Below are 25,346 nucleotides of genomic sequence, written 5' to 3' on the forward strand. Positions count from 1 at the left end.
GTGGAAACTAGATTGTAAGCCTATTGTCTGAATCACACTCCGAAGCAGAAGGTGGCGGTAATGCACCAAAAGCTGGTTGCCAACCGCCGTTAAAAACAAAGAACAAGAAGACGAAGATAAACGCCATTAGACCTCAGAAAAAGAAGAAGAAGATTAGTTTCACCGCGCTCTCTGTTGTTTTGTCGTGGTGATAGTTTAATACAAACTGTTAGAAATGTTGTTTCTGTAAGTGGAAAAATACAGTTTTTGAATCAGGTCATTAAACGCCTGTAATATTCTCATCATCACAGTCGTGACTTAGTTTTGAATCAAGCAGGAAATTCTGGAGGAATATCAGCTGAACTGAGATCTGCTGAGAATATGGAGTTTGTTAAAGAGGAGAGTGAGGAAAGCACGAGTGAAATAAAACAAGAGGAACCAGAAACCTGGAAAATACAACACATGGGACCAGAAACCTGGAAAATAAAAGAAGAGGAACCAGAAACCTGGAGAATAAAAGAAGAGGAACCAGAAACCTGCAGAACAAAACACGAAGAACTAGAAATATTGAGAATAAAACAGGAGGAACCAGAATCCTGCAGAATAAAACACGAGGAACCAGAAATATTGAGAATAAAACATGAGGAATCCGAAACCTGCAGAATAAAACATGAGGAACAAGGAGGTAGGTTTTTATTCTCCAAACAGTCATTAAAGACAAATGTGGTACATTCACAGATCCTTTGTGTAAAGATAAGACCTTAATTATCATAACATTTTTTAAATGCATGTTTCAAAGTTCTTATGGGACTGTGACCTAACTGACGCTGAGGATATTTAATTAATTAGACTTTATTTTTGTGAATCCTACAACTGTCGATTAACTTTACAGGTTATTTTCTCAATATTTAAACTTTTTTTTTTTTGGCACGGTCAGATTCCAGATATCTTCCAAATAGCTGTATCTCGGCCAAATATAGTCTCATCCTAACAAACCATACATCAATGGAAAGATTATTTATTCAGCTTTCAGATTTATTCAGCATACATTTCACAACACATACAGCACACAGTGCATTGTCACAACATCGAAATAAACTTGTTCATTCTAATGTCTGATCTGTAATCAGTGATTTCTGATGTGTAATCATTTAAGTTCAGTCAGATTTTATTTGTCTCAAATGTTAATGTTTTTGTGTGTGTGTGAAAAATCAAGCCAGTGACCAAACTAAACATTGTTTCTCATAAAAGCATGAATATAATACATTATTTAAATTGTTATATTTAGGGCTGCAATTAAGGATTATTTTGGCAATCTATTAGTTGGCTAATTATTATTTTATATTAGTTTTTTTTTAAAGCCCAATTTTTTTTTTTTTTGACAAAAACACTTTTTCAAATTCTGCCAAATGTCTTTCAAACAAACATGCCAATTTAACGCTATGAAAACATGCAGTGCATAACAATTTATTAGACCACCTACCATAATAAAAAGAGAAAGTGAAATATTTTAGGAATCTGTCAAAAAAACTGTTTAAATCTAAAAATGTTATTGTCGTTATTTAGGCAAATAACAAACTCAAACAAATAAATAGTATTTATTCATGTGATAACAGCTTGTATTCTCACTGTCCTTGTTTAGGTATTTTTTGACTGTAATTGGGCATCTGGGAAGAAAAAAAAACACTATAAAGTGCTTGACTAGGCTACGTTTTCCCGCCTTTCTGTCATAGACAACAGCAATAATTATAGCATTAGAAATAGCCTACTACTGTTACTAAAGAGCTTACGCAAATCGGAGGACTAACCAATATAGAAAGCTAAAACGTGATTTTGGTAATCATCAGTACTGTTAGTTTAGAGCAGCAGTGGCACAAACCTTACATAATTTATTTAAAGCCTTAAATAAATTTGCTTTAATTAAATTAAGCATTGTATATGGTGAATATACAGGGTTTAGCATAAATGAGAACACTCCCTCTAAAACTTAACCAATTCATCAATTACTATTTAGCTGTACTGTTTCAACTAGCTTGCTAGATCAATTACCAAAGAAAAATGACCAAAATTATTCAGCAAAATAAGGTTTTCTTATCAAAGCGATATAACTTTGTTGCAAAAATGAGTACACCCTCCTGAAAGTAAAAAAAAAAAAAAAAGTGTATAGGTGTAACCGAGTTGTTGTATTTATTTATTTAACAATGATTACAAAAATAAACAATCACTCCAGATGCGCGTGAACTTCACAATCTGTTTCGGCGCCGCACTACTACAGTCTTCCTGTCTTTTCGCCTGCCGCTCTTCAGCTTCTCACTCCCACGAGCATAGGTGTGATTGGCAAGGGACAAAAAAGCAGGAAACTATACGGTGCACTTACCATGACACAGCGACAGAACCCCACCCCCACACACACAGTGACATAATTTATATAGCATAATAATAAATTAATAATAAATTATTGTACTAGTTTTTATTAATTAAAAATAGAAGAAAAATAGAAATACACATCTAAATTAAATGATTAAACAAACTAGGCAAAATAGGGATGAATTCCAAAAAAAATCATTTATTGGGCATTTCTTGTCCTCCCAGATGTTTTGTTTTAACCTTATTTCTATGGTGTCCTTTACATCTATTAAAAAAAACATCTTTATTTCCCTCTATATTTTTGAAAGGTATCTTTTCTTGTGTTTTTGTTCAGCCATTTTGTCAGTGCCTCCGCCTGTAGGTATGTGCTTTATTATATATACTTCTATGATTGCTAATCCACAACAGATGACGATTATTAGGTTGAACATTCAGAATACGATTCCATAGGTTATATTTCAGCATGAATTTCGCGAATTGGCAGCGACTCTAAAGTAGCATGTAGAACGCGTTCATGTCAAGTACATTTTTGGAGAAAAGCGCATTGAATTGTGGTGAAGGTTTGTAACCTTGCACGTAGAGTGCACTCTTCAGAGCTAAGATACATCGTTATCAGGAAACTCGACCCAGATCAGTTTTAAGCATTCATTAAAGTGAATCGGTTCAAAGTAGGGCTGCTCGATTATGTCAAAAATCATAATCACAAATATTTTGGTCAATATTGTAATAACGATTATTTAACACGATCATGAGGGGGCCATATGACCAAAACTTTAAATGAGTGATTTATTTAAAGATAGTGATAGATATCAAATATGAATTTCCTGTAAATAAGGAATGATTGAAAATAATTAAACTGTCAGTAATAAAACAGCAAAGGAACAAATACAAAAGAGTAAAAAGATACAAATTGAACAAGCTGTCTCAAGCAGTATGATTATTTCATTTATTCGCTATACCATTTACTATTAATGTCTCTGTCTCATTTCAGTTTAAGTTTGGCTTTAGTTTTGTATTTATTGCAGTTTATATGAAAAGGTTAATGTAGCGTTGTACACCCTACTGCAGGAATTAATAATTACATGTAAAATAAAATGCAGCCCGCAGTCACTTTAAGAGCCGCACGGATCCGTATTTTCATTCTCAACTCTTTACATTCATTTATTACATGACCGACGAATGTATGCATTAATAGTCACCAAGCGCAGCATTTTGACACATTTTTGCATGTACTTGACCGTTTAGGCGTGCACCTTGAGCTAAAAGATGATTTTAAATGTCCGTGTTCTGTTCTGTCTCTGTGCTTATATCTTCCTGAGCAGCAGTGCAAATTCTCTTTAAAAACATGAATAAGTATACTTCGATAATTCAAGCACGTCCCGTTTTGCAAATGTCACGTTGCATGATTTTACTGATTTTCACCGGAAATTAGGCTTTTATGGAGGAATGAAAGCGCAGCGCTGCAAAAGGGGGAGGAATGGGGTGCAATAATCGATAAAAATGAAATTATTTTTCATAAAAATGAAGGACAATATATTGCATTTGCTCAGCTTAATCATCCGTGTTCACTGTCTTCGTCAGTCAACTGAAGCTGTTCATGTGAGTAGATGGGTGCACATACAGTTTGAACTTCAATCGTGACAAATGATTCGACTACTTGCGGAGTGACACGACGACATGAATCAGAGGCACAAAAAAACATTGACAATGGTGAGCGGTCATTAAGTTTACCAATACCCGACACATCATAACCCATTTTTTTTTTGTATGATTTACGAGAGCATCATTTTCAGGTCAGAAAAGCCGGATTTCCGGATTTTTCCAGAAGAATCACACCCCTGGTTCTTGTCGTAGATTAAGTATTTGGTGTTTTAAAAATACTGTATTTAAAACAGCTAGTTCATATATAATTGGACGCAACTGTCATATCGCGTGTCCTGTGACAAATCTTCCGCATCTGAGCACGGAAGTTATCAGTCTGTTCTGCAAAAACAGTGAAAATCAAAATTAGATTTCATTGAAAGTCCAACAGTTTATCACTAATATTAGACATAAACAAACACGTTAAATAAAAAAGTTTTTAGAATGAAATGCACTCTAACATAACTGTGGCATTAAACTCAGTTAATGAGGGCTTGTTTAAAATGTTGTACATATATAGGCCGTTCAGATTACTTGTTAAAGTGCAATGAAATACCTTATATCTGCAGACAGTGTACGTCTGTTTGTTGATGGAGACTTCTTCATTGGCTACAGGCCCCAATCCTGATTTGAGTGCGCATGTGTGTATGCAAAATGCGTAGCTGAAGTGAAATAGTTGGGCAGTTTGATAGCTGAATTTTAATAGGCCGCCTAATAAAAATACAAATAATACATTAATAGGAGAATGAACCTAATATTGTCTTAAATATTGACAGACACATCTGCTATCGTCTATCTCTGACTATCGTCAATACACAATACTATCTTTTGTCGACACATACCTACTAGGCATGGGCCGATTACCGGTTTCAAGGTATACCATGATTTGAAAATCTCATGGTTTCAAAACCACTACTATTTTCCAACAGCTTTCAAAAGTATAATTAACCGCAGATAAGCGCGGACGGATGAGCTTGACACATGCGCAGTACCACGGGGTGTCCGCGAGCCCTCTTGATGAAATTAACGTAATGCTGATGGTGCACAGATCCTTAACCCCTTTACGTGCAAACATCGCTGACGGCCCCAGTTTATTATTGTTTCACTTTCACAGCACATTAAACATCACTGTCTTACTTCATCTGGACAAACTGTGCATCAATTGAAAGTTTAAAGACTCTAGCTTCGATATTTGACCAATATTTTGATAAAACATTGTTGCAGTGACAGAAGTGCAAAATAATAAATCCGTATTATGCCATATTTTGAATAGAAATTCACCACTCACTCATATTCAGTCATGTCTGTAGCGGTTTATTTGTGTTCACATAGACTCACTGAACAGCGTCAATAAGGATTTTTAGACCAAAGATGCATATCTGCGGAGATATATGGATATATTTACTGATGTTTACTTCATATTTCTTCAGACAGAATCGTCATTTCTATTCATTTTCCACGGATTTACGCGATCTGATGATAAACAGCCTCTCCCAGCGATCTCTGTGTGTGCGCAGTGGTCACAGCTCGTGCTGTGTGTGGCTCAGACTCTGATTGGGCCTTGCCAGTGTCAATCTTAGAGTGTCATATATGGACACCGCCACATCGTGTCACATGCTTCCTGCACACTTCCTGGTAGTTATCTGGCCAAAACAACACTGAAACACCTCTGTACACACGAAATATCCGAATAATAAACCCGCGATTACGATAGTAAAGCTTGGTATGAGATTTTCTTGAGATCAGGGTCGTTTTTATAAAAAAAATCGAAAATGTACATCGGAAATGCTAACTTGTGCAGCGATGAAAAAGGCTACAAATAACATATTTTTACAACAGTAAACGACCAAATTCCACCCCTGATCACTAAAGGAAGTTATTATAAACACTCGATCGGCGTTTAAAGTGAGTTTTGAGTAAAAGTGTACTAATAATTTTATAAATTGTCTGATGTAGCTTGATGCTAACGTTAGCTCCGATGCTACTAATAGCAGGTGCTTTTCTTCTTCATAATGCATTTTTGTCACAATAATTCACGTAAGGTCGTAGGAAAATGTTTTGTTGTATTTTTATAGTAAGACTTTTGATAAATAAGGGCTAAATGCAAAGAGAGACTGAAGTGAGATCGCTGCTTTGTGTCTTTGTAAAGCCTGAAAAACCACAATCAAGGCTAATAAAGGTGGAATAAAAACAAAAGAATAATGCGGATAATGTGTCATACCTGGCGGAGGTGTGAAAGACTCGTTTGGTGAGAACAATGGAATAACAGATAGGGATTAATCGGGCAGTTTTCACAGCCAAACACACACAAAATACACTGGAGAGTTTACATGTGAGATCTCACAGAGATGACAAGGGCCTTAAATCAATCTGATTAGCCTTCTCTAAAAACCACACATGACATGGCCTTAGAAAATATTTCATAAAATTCCCAGTTTTACAGATTAGATTATGAAATTTCTAATGAAGTTTTGAAAGACTTGTGGCTTTAGCTAAACTCATATCTTACATCAACACATTTTTAAATACATTTAAAAAATATGTTTTTAATATTTTTATTTTTGTTTTTATGTTTGAGCTTATATATCTCTATTATCATAACAGTCTGAGTGATTCTGATTCCTGAACAGTAAACTTTAAAGTGTCAGCTTTGTGAACATATGTTGAATATGTATCTAGTCAGAAAGAATCATGAGCAGAAACCTTTTTATTTTGGGTATGTCATTTCTGTCTCCATGCCAAAAAAGGAGGTGCCTAGAAAGGGGTTAAAGGCCGTGTTGCAGGGTTAATTTTTCAATGAATTTGTGCAATTTGCTTGTTGGTAATAAACATTTAAATTGTTATCCATTATATTTTATGTTGTTGGGTATCACAAAATGTAATATAATATGAAAAAGTAGGTACTTTCTTACAGCAGGTTTGCAACGATTCTCCTTTCCCCCACAATGCATTGCATTATGTCACGTTGGGTAGAGAATTTACCAAAGCCAGCCTTGATAGCATTGAGAATGACTAGAGAGACGAGTAGTAGATGATGGGCATTCAGATAGCACAGATTATAGATAAATACATATAGGTAGATAGACAGATAGATTAAATTTATATAGATAGACAGATAGATATCGACCAATAACGACCAAAGCGCACACACTTCCCTACAAGCACAAGCTTTCCAGCGCAGTTTCCATGGGACGGCACCGCCCCCACACAAGCACCTGCCAAACAAGGCGACAGACACGCGGCTACGTTTGCAACAACATTTTCACCGGAGTAAGAGATAAATGCTTAGAAACGCCCATATAGCTAGCATGATGCCTTTTATTTCTAGATGACAAAGACAAAGTTTACCAGTACTACGGCTCTATGACAAAGGTTACCAGTACTTATCTGAACTAACGTCATGATCACTGCCACTATATAAAGAAGACTTTGATTTTTCACTCGGTGCTCTCAAATGACAGTAAAAAATAAATCTATATGTGTCGTTATTGTGCACTGCTGACTTAGACTAGTTTCCAGTGCTCATTGCTGCGTTGCTAAATGATAACAACTCACCAGGACACTTCACCAACTCTCCACTCATTCTCATCGGACCATGCATTTAATTGGCTTTCACGTACATCAGTTCTTGGCAATTGCTTATTTGCCCTCTCACGTCTGGCAGGTTCAAAATTATATGGCTGCGGGCCATCATACAAGTTGGTTCTTGCCACCTCTTCCTCATCCCAGTTTTTATGGCAACGTTACATTGTCCTAAAACCGTTTTTTCAACGTGTACCACTTGCATAAACTAGAGGTTGACCGATATATCGGTTGGCCAATATATCGGGCCGGTATTTGTCATTTTTTTTAATATATTGGCATCGGCCGATATCCGTGTTTAGTATCGCTGATTTAAAGTCAGGCACGTCGGCGGGCAGCCCCGTATTTTTGGTGCGGTGTAAAGTGCTGCTGCCGCTGCATGTGAAGCACCCCAAACCAAAACTTTTGGAAGATTCAACAACAGCCCTGGGAGATAAAGGTAGTCAGAGAATTTCACTCTGTAAATGGGGCGGAGAAGTTGGCAGCTCTTACAAACACTGCAGCGTGACGTTACCAAAGTAAACTCTCTCTGACGTTACTCTGCCCCGCTCACAGACAGCACCGTGCTCGGAGAGACAGCTGTCCTGGAGCTGCCCAGAATGGTGAATCACATTTGTTCGGAAGCATGGTTTGATGCAGACAATAACCAGTTTTCCATCCAACTCATTTGTATTTAGGAATGCCAATAATTTCCACGACCGATCGTCGTTTAAATTAACGATCAAGTAATAACCTTAATGCTGCAAAATGCGTCTGCAGCAGTATTATTATTATGTGCAAAAGCCACTTGGAAAAAAAGCTTTCTCACCCAAATTAAAGGGGTTTTAGTCTGAATAAAATGCTAGTAGCAGGACCGTAAAATGAATAGATGTGATTATGATCATTTGATAAAATGAAGAGAGCGCGCCATACATTGGAGATCATTTTACTTTGTTGACTGTTTCCCGTCAAGGAGACCGCTGAATGTGCCTCTTTAAATGGTTTCGTGGTGCTCTTTGTTGTATTTTAAAACGCAACTGCAATGTTTTCAAATGACACTATAGTAGTGGTGCAACGGATAATCATTGATCCGTGATCCGTTCGGATCAATATCTTCGGTTCGGCACACACGTGATCCGTGGATTGATTAATGAAAAAAAAAAAAGTTGCGCATGTTCAGTCCACACTCAGTGGTCATGGCGAGCGGAGGAACGGAGAAGCTTGAATGCCCCACGCATTTTGGCTTCCCGGTCAGATATAATGTCAGATATAATGATGCCCTAGCTGTGCACAGTTCTTCTTCGCTGCTCAGAATGCATTGCAAACACAGGAAGTTGTGCTGTGTTGCCACAAGCAACCCGTTTAGTTACCGACTCACGAGTATATTTGGTACCCGCAGCTGCGTTCAGTCACTTCCGTGTTAGTCAAAGCGCAGGGCTCCAGACAGTAGCCGAATATATACTAATGTCTGTGAATATTAAACTGCAAAAAACTATTTAAATATTACTTCTGCAAATTCTACATCCCTGTGGGTGACGGGCGCAGATGCGAGGGAGCTCGCTGTTTTGTAGTCTCTGCCGTGTGTCACTATATGAGGACACGAACGCATAAACCGTCACTTCATTAGAATTTACCGTTACATTTGAGAAAACTGTCATATCATAAACACAGACACTCAAAGATCTTCATGGCAGCCCATTAAAATAAATGTTTGGTTTAACATGAGCAAATTGACAATATATTAAGCTACTGTTGTAGCCTACAGTAGATTTAGCTATGTCTCTATGTAGTAATAATAATACGTCTCTATTAATAATAATAATTATGCCTAGATGGTTGCTTGTTTTTTACTTGTTTTGTTGTAAAGAGATTATCTGATTAATATATAATTTTTTATATTCCTAGACTTGTTGCAGTTTTTTATACAGCTATATTTTAAAACTAAAATACCTTTTTTAGTTTGCGGTGTTAGATTTTTGGCTGCATTTGAAGTTTTTTTTTTTCGCTTAAATACGGTCTAATTCATGTCAGATAATAAAAATACTATAATGAATACAGTAGTTCACCATGTATTTGTTCATGTTTTATTAATGGATCAGTCTGAAGCACACCATTATAATAATTCTAGCAATTTACCCAGAGCTAGTAGTATATACAGCTGTATATACCAATACACACCCAGCTATCGGATCCGTACCCTGAGCCCAGGTATCGGAATCGGTATCAGGAAAAGAAAAAGGGTATCAGAACATATCTAATATTTACTGTATTTTCCAGACTATAAATCACACTTTTTTTCATAGTTTGGCTGGTCCTGCGACTTATAGTCAGGTGCGACTTATTTACCAAAATTAATTTGAAATGAACCGAGAGAAAGGAACTAAGAGAAAACATTACCCTCTACAGCCCCGAGAGGGCGCCATATGCTGCTCAGTGCTCCTGTAGTCTACCACTGAGCAGCACAGAACGCCCCCTCACGGCTGTAGACGGTAATGTTTTCTCTTGGTTCTAAATAAATGAAACTTTTAGTCCAGTGCGACTTATGTTTTTTACCTCATCATGATGTGTTTTTGGAATGATGCGACTTGTACTCAGGTGCGACTTATAATCCGTAAAATACGGTAGTATTTGCCAGATATGTATTACTATTGTTCAGCAGAATGTACCTTTTTTTTTTTAAAGGTTTTTTAAGGTTTGATTTTTAGTAGTAAATCCCCTTTGTTTACCAACATTTAAGTTTGCTCAATTTTAAATAATTAAAAGATAAATTAAATTAATGTTTTGTGTTTAATGTGCATCCCAGAAAATGCTTTATTTAAAACCCCAACTGAATGGCACTTAAATGCACTTAATTCATCTGTCAATTTTATTGTCATTGTTCAGAGTACAAGTACAGACAGAGAAACAATGTGTAATAATAAAATTTTTATTTTTGATGTATGCATTGCATTCTATGCATTTAACAAAATAAAAATATTTTTTTTCTAAAAAAGGAAACTTATTTATTACTTAGTTATTCATTTTGAGAGACCCGGGAGTTTTATTTTCTCTTGCATAATTAATATTGCACTTCAATTAAGCAAAAACAAATTTAATCCGATTAATCGATGGAATTTTTGGTAGAATACTCGATTACTTAAATATTCGATAGCTACAGCCCTAGACAACATAAAGTCATGATATTTTTTAGAAAAAAACTGAACCCACCTTAATTTTACATGGCTTTCTAAACATGCGGCTCTATTGTGTGAGACGCGAGTGCAACGGTATTAGATGTCCCTCTCTAGAAAAGGCGTGAAATAAGGTTTCAGGTTTGACCTAAACAAGATCTTCTCCACATTCTCTTTTTCTGCAATATTTTGATTGAACGTCGCAGCGCTCCATCTAGTTGCTTCAACTGTACGTTAACGAAAACATTATAATGCAATGAAACTTTTATATTGTCATCTCATCTCGTGCGTCACTGATAAAGGCCAAAGTATAATTTGACCATCCGCATCCGCGCACTGTCCGCATTATGTAATTTCAGCCATCAAGAGGGCTTGCGGACAGCCATGCATCCGTCCACGCGGTCTTAAAAAGTCAGTCACCTTTATTTATATAGCGCTTTAAACAAAATACATTGCGTCAAAGCAACTGAACAACATTCATTAGGAAAACAGTGTGTCAATAATGCAAAATTATAGTTAAAGGCAGTTTATGTCATCTCTGTTCAGTTTAAATAGTGTCTGTGCATTTATTTGCAATCAAATCAACGATATCGCTGCAGATGAAGTGACCCCAACTAAGCAAGCCAGAGGCGACAGCGGCAAGGATCCGAAACTCCATCGGTGACAGAATGGAGAAAAAAACCTTGGGAGAAACCAGGCCCAGTAAGGGGGCCAGTTCTCCTCTGACCAGACGAAACCAGTAGTTCAATTCCAGGCTGCAGCAAAGTCAGATTGTGCAGAAGAATCATCTGTTTCCTGTGGTCCTGTCCTGGGGGTCCTCTGAGACAAGGTCTTTACAGGGGATCTGTATCTGGGGCTCTAGTTGTCCTGGTCTCTGCTGTCTTTCAGGGATTTAGAGGTCCTTTCTAGGTGCTGATCCACCATCTGTTCTGGATACGTACTGGACCCGGGTGACTGCAGTGACCCTCTGATCTGGATACAGACTGGATCTGGTGGCCACGGTGACCTCGGAACAAGAGAGAAACAGACAAATATTAGCGTAGATGCCATTCTTCTAATGATGTAGCAAGTACATCGGTGTTATGTGAAGTGTTTCCGGTTCCGGTTTACCTAATTAATGCAGCCTAAAAATCCTTTAACGGATTTGGATATTAAAAGCATATTAGTATGTTATGTGTAAGTCAGGTTAGAGATTGCTCTCTAATTTAGATTTAAACTGCAAGAGTGTGTCTGCCTCCCGAACAATGTTAGGTAGGTTATTCCAGAGTTTAGGCGCCAAATAGGAAAAGGATCTGCCGCCCGCAGTTGATTTTGATTGCCTGAGTTTTGAGAAAGTAGCGGACGTAGAGGATTATAATGTAAAAGGAGCTCATTCAAATCCTGAGGTGCTAAACCATTCAGGGCTTTATAAGTAATAAGCAATATTTTAAAATCCATATGATGTTTGATAGGGAGCCAGTGCAACGTCGACAGGACCGGGCTAATATGGTCATACTTCCTGGTTCTAGTAAGAACTCTGCTGCATTTTGGACTAGCTGTAGTTTGTTTACTGAGTGTGCAGAACAACCACCCAATAAAGCATTACAATAATCTAACCTTTAAGTCATAAATGCATGGATTAACATTTCTGCATTTGACATTGAGAGCATAGGCCGTAATTTAGATATATTTTTGAGATGGAAAAATGCAGTTTTACAAATGCTAGAAATGTGGCTTTCTAAGGAAAGATTGTGATCAAATAGCACACCTAGGTTCCTAACTGATGACGAAGAATTGACAGAGCAACCATCAAGTCTTAGACAGTGTTCTAGGTTATTACAAGCAGAGTTTTTAGGTCCTATAATTAGGTCCTAACACCTCTGTCTTTTCAGAATTTAGCAATAAGAAATACTGTCATCTGTCACTGTCATCCAGTTTTTTTATATCGACTATGCATTCCATTAGTTTTTCAAATTGGTGTGTTTCACCGGCCGCAAAGAAATATAGAGCTGACTATCATCAGCATAACAGTGAAAGCTAACACCATGTTTCCTGATGATATCTCCCACGGGTAACACAAAGCGTGAAGAGTAGCGGCCCTAGTACTGAGCCTTGAGGTACTCTATACTGCACTTGTGATCGATATGATACGTTTTCAGTCACTGCTACGAACTGATGGCGGTCATATAAGTAAGATTTAAACCATGCTAATGCACTTCCACTGATGCCAACAAAATGTTCAAGTCTATGCAAAAGAATGTTGTGGTCAATTGGGAAAAAGTGACTGCACGTGGACGGGGTGCATGGCTGTCAGCAGCGCATGTACGAGGTGAATGATGACCGAAGTGGTACTGCTTGTCGAGCTCTTCCGCCTTCTGAAAGCTGTGTGGATGAAGCTGTATGAGACGGAACAGAACGCGGAATGTGAAGTGTACCCGGGGCGTGCCTTAAAGCTGCCTCCTTAATGGACGCCTACAATTTGAATGTAACATTTTTGCATTCAAATGTGGATTTTTTTTTTTTTCTACGAATAATCTAAATTCTATTTTTTTTTTTTTTTTTTTTTTTTTTTTTTTTACAGCCCAAGTGCGAACATGGCAGCTCGATATAATAATACACATCTGATCATCTAATCGCTTGAATGTCCAAACCATAAAACAAATAGAACTGACAAAGTTTAGTGAAGATGCAAGGCCATCAGTATGTGTTGAACCGGCGTTCACATCCGTGTTTTGCTTTTATGCCACTGACTGGACGGAGCAGAGTCATGTGGCTACACGCAGGTAGTATGCTTTTAACCCTTTAGAACCTAAAGCTAAAATTGGCCGTTTTCACTCATTTTGTTTTTTTGAGTATAAAACTAGAACATAATGTGGTATCTTCAAGTGTAAGGTGTAATTTTTTTCAGAAAATTATAGGCTTTCAGGGAATTACAGTTATTGTACATGTATTTTGTGTAATGAGTTAGTAAATATAATTTAAATAGACAAAAAAAATAAAAACGGGAAGAAATTGTACTGATTTTTATTTAGAAAAAACCTGAAAACTCATGATCGAAAGAATCTAATGCCTCAATCTTGAAAAAGGAACTATAATACATAAATACAAGTCTTTTTGAGACACTGGATTGCACAGTTTTCACTCAGGAGCCATTTGTTGTACTCCAGTTCTCCATGCGTTTTTGGATCCTTCAATCCAGTCCTATAAATGTGGTGCTATCTGAAGCAGTTCCTGTCTAACTGCAAGCATAGTCCCACATCACATTCCTGGCACTTCCATGGGGTGCTCCTTTTGCATCATATGCAACTCTGTGAAAGGTCTTGAGTATCACTCACAGGAACAGGCAGATGATCGCATCTCTCTCAGCCGGCCATCCAGGGGAAAACGTGTGAGCTCAGCAGCTAGCAGCTCCTGAAAGTTTTGCTGTGTCATGAGCTTATCATGGTGGATGGCACACAGTTCTTTGTGTAAAATGAAGCTGTTGGTCACTGCAATGTCCAGGAAGTGCTGGAAAATGGTCACATATGACTTGTTTTATGGGGCACCGACTTTGTTCTGAGCATCTTGTTGGAGGTGTCAAGTCCCCCCATGTACTTATTGTACAGCTACAGCTGCGACCACGGCCCCAGCCCCTCTGAGATGGTGTTGTGTTCGATGTAGATGGCCCATTTGCTGCTTCATAGATAACTGGAGTAAACCAAACTGAAAAAAAAGCAGCATGTGTTACAAACTCACTATATATGTACATAAAACTACTTTTCATTATGAAGCAATTTATAAGCTTGGGGAAGTCGTGGCCTAATGGTTAGAGGGTTGGACTCCCAATCGAAGGGTTGTGAGTTCTAGTCTCGGGCCGGAAGGAATTGTGGGTGGGGGTAGTGCATGTACAGTTCTCTCTCCACCTTCAATACCACGTCTTAGGTGCCCTTGAGCAAGGCATCGAACCCCGAACTGCTCCCCGGGCGCCGCAGCATAAATGGCTTCCCACTGCTCCGGGTGTGTGCTCACAGTGTGTGTGTTTGTGTTCACTGCTCTGTGTGTGTGCATTTCGGATGGGTTAAATGCAGAGCACAAATTCTGAGTATGGGTCACCATACTTGGCTGAATGTCACTTCACTTCACTTCACTAGTAAGAGAACATTTTAAAAAATAATATTAGGGCCGGGACTCGATTAAAAAAATTAATCTAATTAATTAGAGGCTTTGTAATTAATTAATCGAAATTAATCGCATTTTAATCGCATATAAATATTTGACCTGAAAACAGTGAGAAGTAATTTTTTTCACATGGATTTATAGTATACCATTGAATAATGACTGAATACATAAGCTTAAGTAACAAAATATTGTTTATTTTTGTTCAACCAAGTCTAGCAGACCAGTGCAATTTTTGCCATGAGGTGTAGCAATACCATATTTAGAAACAATTTAGAAATAGTACATTTCAGAAATTCAGGAAGCTTGTAGGTGCTAGAACCTTCTGTAAAGAGTTTTTTAAGTAAAACACAATACTGTCAATTACATTCAGAACATTGGAAACACTGACTATTAGAAAACATCTCTCTGTTGCTTCAGAGGCCATAACATACTAAGTCCAACTCTCAATAACCTTGGCCAAAACAATAAAGAGTTCAACATAAACTGTTGCACCAACAAAATAATATATAGTTCAACATAAAGTGTAAAGTCCACGCTAGCTGCTATATGTTTTGCGTTGAGGTGATACTTGAGGCTCGATGTGCTGCAGGCTGCAGTGATATGCGGAGCGAACGCTAGTTGGTGCTTCAGTATAATTGGTCCGCCGAAACAAATCCAGTGAGAAACGTTCCGCGGTGCAAAAATAAGTTATTAAAAATGCGGGAATTTTTGTTTTTCTGTATTTAATTAATCTTAGTTAACGCGTTATTTTTTGTGTAATTAATTAATCTCAATTAACGCGTTAAAGTCCCGGCCCTAAATAATATATTAATATATAACAATATAATAATTAAATAACTATAATAATAAAATAAAATAATAAAAATAAAGCCTGCAGTTACTTACATTTGCATACACACAATCACACACACATACATGCACCTAAACACACACACTCAAATATACAGATATAGAAATAAATGCATGCATACAGTCACGCAAGCGCGTACACACATTTGCATACACATCATAGACTGTATAAGATACACACATGCACACAAACAGATACACATGCACACAGATACACACAAACTGTAATGGTCAGCCTAATAATAGGCACCACAAATGTTGTAGCCAAATTAAACAGAGGCAGTTTGCATACACAACTTTGAAATGTAAACAAATATTTATTTAAACTTACAAAAGGGCAATCATCCAAGCCCAATAATATGATTAAACATGACAAAAAAATAGAAGGAACAAAGTCTTAACCAAAAAGAAAAATCCAAATTAATTTCAAATGCAAAATAAAGTTTCCAAAAATAACTTCCTTAACAACAAGGTCAATTTCAAAATAACTAATCAAAATACCCACAATACCTACAACCCTCAGGCCACACTCTCCACTGCAGCAACAAACACAGACTCCCTTCCATTACAAAGTCATTCACATTTATACTGGTGGCCAGCACCATTACCCCATGGGGAGGGACAAACTCACATACAACACTTTACACATGTTCACCTAAATATACAGAGTCTAAAAGAAACATATTGGCATGATGTTCTAATTAATAAATCTACTTTGATGTTATTAAGTCATTCACATTAAACAGGAAATAACAGCAACAACTCGGCCGCGTTGCCCCTGAAACCCCCACGCTCAATTAATACATGGTAGATTCCCACCCTAAGCGGAACCAATAATTCCTGCCATTGTTTCCTACCGGGACTCTAAAAATCACGGGACAAATGCTACACGGGAACAATACACATCGTTTACAGGTATTCCATTCATTCTGATCAAAAACTCTTATCACTAAACAGTCTCTGTGTGTGTTTGTGAGTATGTGTGTGTATTAAAGTCCATGTTGAATGTGCGGTCTTTCCGTGACCGTCACACAAACACACACATATACACATTCACACATTAGCAGTAGCACACACAAACATATGCACACATGCATGCACTTAGACAAACATAAATTTACACATACACACTTTACTTACTTACACACACACACACATACACACAGAGAGAGAGAAAGAGAGAGAGATATGTCCATGCACTTACATACACACAGAAAATTATGTATGCATGCACACGCACCCATACACATAACGCTAACGTTACATGAGCAAATATGAACGCATGCATGCACAAACGCGCTTACACGTGTGTGCAACACACATATAAGTGTGTGAAACAGTGTTTTTTCTAACACGGTTAGAGGTTCTGAATTTCTGTTTCGATTTACTTTTCGATTAATCGTCCAGCTCTACCTCCAATCCAGAAAGGGGTGATCACAGCTAGAGGTCGACCGATTTATTGGTTTTGCTGATTAATCGGCACCGATAGTTGATTGCTGGAAGAATTGGTTATCGGCAAAAATCCATGCCGATAGTTTTCCGCGTTTCGTACCTTGCTGGATCGGCTGATAGTTTCCCGGGTTGCGTCTGTTGCTGGAGCAGCTGAGAAGGTTCTGTTTACATTATACAGTGCAAGAGCAGCCTCTAGTCGTTGAAATCACTGACAGCACATGCTGTTTGTTCAGAAACGTGATGATGCACGCTGAACAGTGAGAGAAACTTCAGACAGAAAATCCTTGCGCACCTCAGAGTGCCATTCACATAGTTTTCCATTAAATGAAGTTATATTCGCCCCGAATCGTTGTGAATGTACATAATGAGTTGTATATTGAGCATTTTCATCTAAATGTTTATCTTTCTGTGGCTCTAATAAAGTCTGTACAATAAAAGCTGTAAAGGTAATCCCGTAAACCCATCAAAATAAAAGTCCGATTTTGAAGTCTATTGTTCAGTATAATGTACATAGCCTACTACTACTACTACTACTAATAAAATGAAACAAACATTATTTTTAAGGAAGAATCACACAAAATATCTCCCATGTTTTAATTTCAAAAGTAAATCCCCTTTGTTTGCCAAAAAATAATGTTTACTTAATTTTCAGTAATTAAAAGACAAATAAAATAAAATTTTCATGCCTTGATTTGATAACAATAAAAATCCAAATACACAGAATTTTTGAGGGGAAAACCATTAGGCTTCTTTAAGAAAAAAATTAATTTGTTTTATGCATTCAAATAATTAGACATGCTATAACAAAATTTGGTAACAAAATATATGGTGAGAAAAAAATAAAACTTTTCATTTCAATCATGTAATTTTTGTTAATTAATTAGACTTGCATTATGATTAATAAACCTTAATTTAACTATTAAAAAGGAGTGGAGTAGAATAAAAAAAAAGAAGAAAAAAAACAGAATCCAGGAAATTTAAATCATGGAAAATAATTTTTGTAAATAAAGATTTTTTTTTTTTCATTATCCATTTTAAAAACAATTAATCTGTATCGGCCGGTGTGGTCCAACCTAGCTATCGGTATCTGCAAAATCAAATATCGGTTGACCTCTAATCGGAACAATACAATGCTGTTTGATACAATGCTGACTACCAGCAGAAGAACATTGAATGCAGTGAGTTGCGCTCTTGAAAACAAAGCCTGCTAGACCGTAACCATGTGCTGACACTGAATGTGTCTTTCACAGACTGAATATTCTATATTCTGTGTCAGCTGCGCAACAATGTGCTGTTTCTACATGTATTTATGCTTTGATTTGAAAGCAAAGAGTGCATCCTTGTGGTGAGGCTGACACAGAAAAGCGTAGGCAGTTTGAGTGATGTGGAGAGAGACAGAGTAGACTGTTGACAAAGGAATTGTTGAATAAAGTTATTTTTGTTTTCTTTGTTTGCAAACAGTATTCTTGTCACTTCATAAGGTCACGGTTGAAACACTGATGCAGATGGACTATTCTGATGGTGCTTTTAATACTTTTCTGGACCTTGACAGTGTAACTTATTTGGCAATCTATGGGACAGTCATAAGCCTCCCGGTTTTCATCCAAAATATCTTAAATTGTGTTCCAAAGACGAACATAGCAAATAACAAAACAATAAAACAGATACGGAAAACCTTGCAAATAAGTTCAAACATTCATTCAATATCTAATATTTCCTGAATATTATGAAATTCGAGAAGGCCGCCCCCTGGTGACATCATAATTTGCAAATTAGATGAGTATATTTACAGCCAACATAAACTTTCGATCATGCCCAACATTTTTTTAATTTACAGTAGATCATTATCTTTAAGCCCTTTCAGGCCACAAGCTTTTGCAATATTGATGTATAAATACAGCATTTTTTCCAAAAAACCCTAGCACCTAAATGAACATTTTCATTTTGGGGTGGAGTATCCCTTTATACACTTGTCTTATCCCTTTAAACCATTGTCTTTGAATATTGCATCACTGTATAAAGGTCTATTTTTTTGCATGCACTCACAATGAAAAAATAAAATAAAGAACTCAAATGGCAGAAAGTAATAGCCCATTACACACTGCGATTCTGGCAAATACAGGGGTAATGTGTCCCGGCAATTGTTCCCGGGTCGCTAGATTTTGCACTTTCACACTGACAGTGATTACCCGGAATATGTGCGTGCTTTCACACACAACCCGTAAAGGTCCCATAACGACACGTGACATCAGGGTGTGACATGTAATGTACGAGTCGAAAACTTTAGGCACGTTATACTTTCAATGAAGCTGCGAAACGATCCCAGCGTCAGCGTTGATAATGAGGAACTAACTGATCTCTGCTTCATTACAGTTTGCAAATGTTTTTCAGTCACGAACATTGATGTTCCTTCAAAACACCTGGTAAAAGAGTCGTGTGATAATGTGCATCATCACTACGACATGGCATTAGATCTGACTTTTTTTTCACACAGCGCTCGTTCCGGGACTGAACACCGGAATCAATCCAGGGACACGTTTACTTTCACACAGAAGGCGACCCGGCAATGTTCCGGCAATTTGCCGGGTCCGACGTGCAGTGTGAAAGGGCCTTAAGTGTATTGAAAAGAACGTATTCCTTGTATGTACACATGTACTGAAGATTATATATATTTAACATAATATTTAGTATTTTCACATCTAGGTGGAAAAAAATAATTGTACTACTGTCTGTTCAAAATAAATGAAAAGAAACCAAGCATAGTAGATTCATTTTTATTGTCGTCGTTTTTTTTTGTTTCATGGTTGAACACTGTGACAAGATTGAGGTGAGAGCGAGCATGTGGCTCCAGCAATGGCATGTCACGTGTGCTTCACCTGTCTGTGGTCTTCACCGTGAAACCCATTTTTTAAAATTCTGTGTACATGTTTATTTACATTTACGTTAATGTACATATAAAACGAAAGGTTTATTTTTGGAGCAACTGGTATGGTGCCTTACTGCGTACTCTGTGTGGGACCGCAGAACTGGAGATAGACATAAATACCTGTCTATGTTTCTGGATATGTTGGCTGTTGCAGTATATTCATTCCATGGATAGAATTTGCAATGCAGCATAATACAAAAATATTTCTTCAAAGGCAGATTGTGGAGACGTTTTTATCGTCCACGATCAAAAATATTCATAATGCACACCCCTTCCCTCGGAAGAAATCGCAGACCAGACCTCATAGGGGCAGGGGCTCAAAACAACCAACTCTCTGACAGCAGATGGCGCTAAACTGCAGAAAATGCAGCTCCTTACCCTGGAATCCCCATAAAGCAGCTGTGCTACTTTCTAAAACTTATTTAAATCATTTTAAATACCCATTCAGATTTGTGTATTTGCCATGGTGTTTATCACAGAGCCAAATATTTAGACTAGGCTACTTATTTTCAATCTTTTTTTTTCCATTTTAATCTGGACTACAACATGCCCTAGATATTGTTTGAAATGTTTCTTTATTGTTCGTTCACACTTTACATTAGGGCTTCATTAGTTAACATCAGTTAATTCATTAGTTAGCACAAACGGTCAAAGAAAAATAAATCTGAACATTCATTAATCTTAGTTATTCCAATATTTAATATCACGTTGGTAAAAATCGAAAGTTGCAACTGTGTTATTTAATGAGCCAAGACTTTCACAATGAACAATAGCTACATTTGCTAAGTTATTCAACTTTGCTAATGTTAATGCATTAACTAAGGTTAACTAATGAGGTCTTATTGTAAAGTGATACTTATGGGTCTTTATAGTTCTTTTGCACTTTATATATTTTATTATATTTAAATGTTCGGTTATTTTTGTTATAAGAAAAAAGTTATATAATCTTGTTATACTATATTGTGACCACTTTTTTTAAACTAAATAAATTTCAATACCATGATAAAAACATTATGAATTAATCGAAAGAGGAAAATTTGATACCAGTATATCCCTTTTATATATATAGATAGATAGATAGATAGGCCCTATCTGTGTATATAAAATACATAAATATAAAACAAAATTAATAAATATCTGCCACCGCCACAGCCCTAGTAAAATGTTTATATTTCTTGTTTTATACAGCTCAAAGACCTTGGGGTCATATTGACCCCAAAGAACAACGATGTGTCAAAATCTGTAGAGGGCATTCAAAAAAATTACATTGTGTGAATTTTATGTTTAAAGAGTTGTCCCCATTAAATCTGAAACAAAAAAACTCAGTTGTGTATTTACAGACGCTAAACATTCAGTGAGCACTTTTATGTTCACTTTTCACAGCTTTTAACAAATTAACAAAAATAAATAATTTTTACTTTTATTTCAGAGTTCATCGAAGAGATAGAGGAGTATGAAGAATCAAGTGAAGTTGAGGAGAAAAATCATATCAAAACTGGAGGAAAACCTTTGAAAGATCTAAAGAAAAAAAGAGTCAAGAAATCTTTCACCTGCACTCAGTGTGGAAAGAGTTTCACACACAAAGCAAGTTATGGGCGTCACATGAGAATTCATATTGTAGAGAAACCTTTCACTTGTGATCAGTGCGGGAAGAGTTTCAAACAATCAGCAAACCTTAAGAGACACATGAAGATCCACACTGGAGAGAAACCGTACACATGTGATCAATGTGGTGAAATGTTTTTATGGGCTTCACGTCTTAAGAAACACTATAAATTTCATTCAAAGGAAAAACCACATTCATGTTATTTGTGTGGTAAGAGTTTTTGGAATCTACAAAGTTTGAAAGTACATCAGAAAGTACATACTAGTGTGAGAGAGTACATGTGCTTTGAGTGTAAAAAGACATTTAGTTCAGTGAGCAATTTAAAACAGCACGAGAGGATCCACACTGGAGAGAAACCTTATAAGTGTTCACAATGTGACCAGAGATTTAAACAATCAACACATCTGAAAACACATGAGAGGATCCACACTGGAGAGAAACCATATAAGTGTTCACACTGTGACAAGAGATTCAGAAATTCATCACGTCTGAAACTACATGAGAGGATCCACACTGGAGAGAAACCATATAAATGTTCACACTGTGACAAGAGATTCAGAGATTCATCAAGTCTGAAAACACATGAGAGGATTCACTCTGGAGAGAAACCTTATAAGTGTTCACACTGTGACCAGAGATTTAATCAATCAGCACATCTGAAAACACATGAGAGGATCCACACTGGAGAGAAACCAAATAAGTGTTCACACTGTGACAAGAGATTCAGAGATTCATCAAATCTGAAAACACATGAGAGGATCCACACTGGAGAGAAACCGTATAAATGTTCACACTGTGACAAGAGATTCAGAGATTCATCAAGTCTCATAACACATGAGAGGATCCACACAGGAGAGAAACCGTATAAATGTTCACACTGTGACAAGAGATTCAGAGATTTATCAAGTCTGATAACACATGAGAAGATTAACTCTGGAGAGAAACCTTATAAGTGTTCACACTGTGACCAGAGATTTAATCAATCAACACATCTGAAAACACATGAGAGGATCCACACTGGAGAGAAACCATATAAGTGTTCACAATGTGACAAGAGATTCAGAGATTCATCAAGTCTGATAACACATGAGAGGATCCACACAGGAGAGAAACCGTATAAATGTTCACACTGTGACAAGAGATTCAGAGATTCATCAAGTCTGATAACACATGAGAAGATCCACACTGGAGAGAAACCGTATAAATGTTCACACTGTGACAAGAGATTCAGAGATTCATCAAGTCTTAAAATACATGAGAGGATTCACTCTGGAGAGAAACCTTATAAGTGTTCACAGTGTGACCAGAGATTTAATCAATCAACACATCTGAAAACACATGAGAGGATCCACACTGGAGAGAAACCAAATAAGTGTTCACACTGTGACAAGAGATTCAGTGATCCATCAAATCTGAAAACACATGAGAGGATCCACACTGGAGAGAAACCGTATAAATGTTCACACTGTGACAAGAGATTCATTGTTTCATCACATCTGAAAAGACATGAGAGGATTCACACCGGAGAGAAACATTTTAAGTGTTCACACTGTGACAAGACTTATATAGATTCATCAAGTTTGAAAAGACATGAGAGGATCCACACTGGAGAGAAACCGTTTTAATGCACTGTACGTGGCAAGTGTTTCATTCAGTCATCTGTTATACACAGTTATACAAAAAACAATCACAGTCCTGTCCAAATGGAGACATATTTAGCTGTATTTGTAAATATTTTGTATGGTATATGTGTTTCGTCCAGGCGGATCCGGCATTTTTGTAGTGAAATCACTTTTTTGTTTTTTAAACCGGGTCCCAGAGTGGCTGGATCTAAAAGCTACACCTTTGCATTTTCGTGTGTACAGCCAATCTGTATATTTTATGAAATAATGTCATGGAAGATTATGTGACCCTTCGGCAGCAATGCACGCATAGTCCTTTGGTCTGCTCACTTTGTCAGAAATTATATATATCCTGTCAGTAAATTGTGAACAACTAGCCACAGTCAAGGATGTTCGGGAAAGACAGATTGAACAATCACCAATAAAGAAAAAAATTAAAGATTCTGCCATTTACTGAGGAACTATAGCTAACGGTATCAAGCTAGTGCTCAAAGAGCAACAAAGTGCTCTCGAGTCATGTCTTACTGTATGAGAAGTAGTGTTGTCAAAAGACCCGGTACTTCGGTACCAAGTCGGTACTAAAAAGATGTAAATGTGACGGTGCCAGGTTTCTTTAAGTACCGGTAGTACCGAGGTCCCGTTCAAACACGGTTCAGCGCTATGATTTCCGCGAAGCAGAAAACGAGGACGGAATCTCAAAATCCAGTCATGAAAATTAAACTTACATTTTAATATGGACAGTCGTGGAATTTGTCAAAGTTAGTATAAATTAATCAAATCAAATCTCCATATGGACCAGTATCTGTAAATGTTAAGCCGCAAAAGTTGTTTGAAATATGAATCCATGATCTCCAAATCAGTTTGAATTGAAGGCAGAAACGTGATTAATATTCATGAACCCAGCAGCTCATCAATTCATAGTGCTTTGTATATATATTAGTATGATAGTAGAATTAGTAGTAATGTTATCTTTTAATAATAATTAATATGATCTATTACTATTTTTTTTTTACAGAAACCCTCAGTGACCAAAAATATCTTAATATGTTTAATAAAAACATAAACATAAATTAATTGGATGATTTAATTGGACAACTTAAATCATGACATTATAATAACAAACAATAAGTATCAAACTTTATTTCAGATCATTAATTAGGTTATAGCAAATATGTTTAAATTTCGTAGTAGAGTTATGTTTAAATGTTCTCTGAAAGGTTTGAGATGTTCCTCAATGAACAGCTGTTGAATGGCATGCTCGTCCCAAAAGGGTGTGGAGGAGAAATGTGACATATCCATTTAAAGTAATTCTTCTCCGGACTGGTGTTGATCGGTTATCTTCTTTTGAGAGGTAAGTACTTTGCTTATAATGCTATTCATGAAATTGTGATGTTGATTGTAAACAAATTAAACTAACAGCATTTCACATTGTTGACCAATAGATGCCATTGCCAGTCAGAGACTTGTTGTACAGAGAGAGCAGAGTGAGACACAGTTTGCAGAAATTCTCAGAAGCACGTTTCCACAGCTTCAAGGGAGAGAGTTTGAATTGTGCAGGGTTGATGCACAGAGGTAGGTTTCACGTTTGAGTTACATTTACATTTACATTTAATCATTTAGCAGACGCTTTTATCCAAAGCGATTTACAAATGAGAACAATAGAAGCAGTCAGGTCAACAAGAGAACAACAACAGTATACAAGTGCCATGACAAGTCTCAGTTAGTCTAGTATAGAACGCATAGCCAGGTAGGTTTTTTTTTTTTTTTTTTATTAAATGAAAAAGACAAGAAAAGGAAAAGTACTTGTGTTAGTAGGTTAAGTGCAGGCGAAAAAGATGAGTCTTTAGATGTTTCTTGAAAATGAGTAAAGACTCAGCTATACGAATTGAGATTGGGAGGTCATTCCACCAGCTGGGAACAGTCCAGGAAAAGGTCCGTGAGAGTGATTTTGAATTTCTTTGGGATGGCACCACATGGCGTTGTTCACTTGCAGAGCGCAAACTTCTGGAGGGCACATAGGATTTAACCAGTGAGTT

General features: G+C 36.9%; 1 protein-coding gene across 3 annotated transcripts; it reads left to right on the top strand.

Annotated features, from left to right (window-relative positions):
• LOC113096007 (zinc finger protein 271-like) lies at positions 1-25,020 on the top strand. Of its 3 annotated transcripts, XR_003288438.1 has the most exons (4): positions 1-664; positions 21,512-23,319; positions 24,528-24,661; positions 24,753-25,020. XR_003288438.1 is itself a non-coding variant. In XM_026261384.1 (3 exons), exons 1-2 carry the CDS (start codon positions 361-363, stop codon positions 23,311-23,313), a joined length of 2,106 nt encoding a protein of 701 aa, XP_026117169.1. In that variant the 5' UTR covers positions 1-360; the 3' UTR covers positions 23,314-23,319; positions 24,528-25,020. The 3 variants fall into 3 exon arrangements, 2 of the variants coding, with proteins under 2 accessions (XP_026117169.1, XP_026117168.1); XM_026261384.1 differs by having other exon boundaries at positions 24,528-25,020; XM_026261383.1 differs by lacking the exons at positions 24,528-24,661; positions 24,753-25,020 and having other exon boundaries at positions 6-664; positions 21,512-23,736.
• The last annotated feature ends 326 nt before the right edge of the window (positions 25,021-25,346 follow it).

Source organism: Carassius auratus, unplaced genomic scaffold (genome assembly GCF_003368295.1).
Source record: "Carassius auratus strain Wakin unplaced genomic scaffold, ASM336829v1 scaf_tig00215844, whole genome shotgun sequence".
In the NCBI taxonomy this organism is placed as follows: Eukaryota; Metazoa; Chordata; class Actinopteri; order Cypriniformes; family Cyprinidae; genus Carassius; species Carassius auratus.

Coding starts and splice junctions, on each gene's coding strand:
- LOC113096007 (XM_026261384.1), top strand. CDS start 361: ATGGAGTTTGTTAAAGAGGAGAGTGAGGAAAGCACGAGTGAAATAAAA. Junction 665..21,511: donor AAAACATGAGGAACAAGGAG/GTAGGTTTTTAT, acceptor CTTTTATTTCAG/AGTTCATCGAAGAGATAGAG.